Source organism: Bison bison, unplaced genomic scaffold (genome assembly GCF_000754665.1).
Source record: "Bison bison bison isolate TAMUID 2011002044 unplaced genomic scaffold, Bison_UMD1.0 scf7180017864063, whole genome shotgun sequence".
NCBI lineage: Eukaryota > Metazoa > Chordata > Mammalia > Artiodactyla > Bovidae > Bison > Bison bison.
Window position 1 is genome coordinate 15,662,241 of NW_011494635.1, and position 1,709 is coordinate 15,663,949.

Below are 1,709 nucleotides of genomic sequence, written 5' to 3' on the forward strand. Positions count from 1 at the left end.
ACTATGGTGGGCAACCCCTGCTGGCCGTGTCCACAGGGCCACCACCATGTCCACAGGGCCTGGCTACCAACCTGGAGGTGCTGTCGCCAGCAGGCCTGGCAGCGGAGGAAGTCACAGGAGGGGCACTTGAAGAAGACCACGTCCTCCGCCCTGCAGCCTGCACACGCCACACCCGCTGCAAGGGGTCTGATGTGAGCGCCATGGGCCTGCTGCATCCCAGCCCCCACTCCCAACAGTCCCTGTAGCTCCTCCCAGGAGACCTACCCCACTCCAACTGCGCCTGCCCACGGGGGAAGCTGAGGGGCGAGCCAGGAGCCCCTGTGTCCTCAGCTGTCCTCTGCATAAGGAAGGACGAGATCTTGCTCTGGGTCTTCCTGGGGCCTAGAGACAGGATGGAGCAGGTCTGAGGGTGCCTGGCGCTTCCCTGCTGCCCACCTGCCCACCCTGCGAGGGTTGAGGGGGACTGGATGACAGGGCAGCAGAAGCACCAAACAGGCAGCCCTACCTGGACTGGGAGCCTCACAGACAGGGTCAGAAGGCATGGCAGGGCCCCCCTCCTGGGGTCCTGGAGCCTGGGTGCCTGGGCCACTTAGGTCCACACACATCTGTCGGAAGCGCTGCTTGTGGTGTGGCCGCACGAACATGCCGAACCCTGCAGAGAACATGGCTCAGGCTGGTTCTGCTGCCAGCCCTGCTGCCTGCCCCTTCCCACCCCTACTCCAGGCACTTGCTCTGTAGCAGGGGCAGGTCCTCGGGCTTCTCGGTGGTGAGTGCAGCCACCACAGCCACCACCTTCTCAAAGTCATCATCCTGCTTATACGTGGTCAGTGCTGTCAGAAGCTGGCTGTAACCAGCAGCCCCCAGGGTGCGGCGGACATCGGCAAGGTAGGCACTCACAGTAGATGGGTGCTGCTTCTCGGCTCCAGGGGCTCTAGATCCCTTGTGCAGTGAGCAGTTGAGGTCTCCTGATGGGACAGTGACGTGTCTCAGTCCAGCAGTTTCCTAGGAACTCACACCAACCTGCCCTGTTCTGGAGATCAGAGCCACAGTGGCCCCCAGAGACTCCTCCCCAGGGTCTTCCTGCTGCTCCTGACTCTAACCTGAGACCTCTTCAGATCAGTACCTGCAGGGAATGGCCCAGAGGCCAGGTGGGGCCGGCCCTGGTTCAGCTGCTCGCAAGGGTCCAGTTGCCTGGTTGCACCCTGGGACACAGTCAGCTTGGGGTCAGACTCCTTCCTTCCTGAAGAAACAAAAGAGACAAGCAGCCATCCCATTAGTCCCTGAGGGTCCAGGGGTGCCCCAGGATGGACAAGGTCTTTCCAAGGGGAGACCTGGCCTCAAACTCTACTCAGGTCACCACAACAGCTGGGAAAGGTGGAGCTTCTTTCCTGGGGGGCAGGCACAGGGTGGGGTGTGCAGAGGGTGACTCAGGCTGGAATCTTCAATCCCAGGGCCCCGTGATGACTATCCTGGGGGAAATCTCGTCCAGAGGTGGGCACTTGGAGAGCAGCTCCCAGGCTCTGGATATGCAGGACCCCTCCAGGTAGAGATGGGGCAGGCAGGTCTCCAGGGCTCCCCAGACCCAGGCTCCATGAGGCCCGCGCCATGTGTGCTCAAAGGGCCCATGGCCCCTGAAGTGGGGTCACCTGTCTGGACCTCAGGAACCGGGAGGTTGGGCCAAGTGAGAACCCAGCTCAAGAGCTAGGCAC

The 1,709-nt window shown here is 62.3% G+C and overlaps 1 protein-coding gene across 6 annotated transcripts in view; it reads right to left on the minus strand.

The window, feature by feature from the left end:
* Nucleotides 1–1,709, minus strand: part of RTEL1 (regulator of telomere elongation helicase 1) — a 21,199-nt gene that overhangs the window by 594 nt on the left and 18,896 nt on the right. For 5 of the 6 annotated variants that reach the window (XM_010836571.1, XM_010836573.1, XM_010836572.1 and 2 more), the window contains exons 31-35: nucleotides 1,124–1,240; nucleotides 732–965; nucleotides 506–652; nucleotides 265–381; nucleotides 72–175 (exon numbers count right to left, since the gene is read on the minus strand). In XM_010836571.1, coding sequence (XP_010834873.1) covers nucleotides 72–175; nucleotides 265–381; nucleotides 506–652; nucleotides 732–965; nucleotides 1,124–1,240 — 719 coding nt within the window. The remainder of the gene's footprint in view (nucleotides 1–71; nucleotides 176–264; nucleotides 382–505; nucleotides 653–731; nucleotides 966–1,123; nucleotides 1,241–1,709) is intronic. The other variant, XR_825003.1, reaches the window with a different exon arrangement.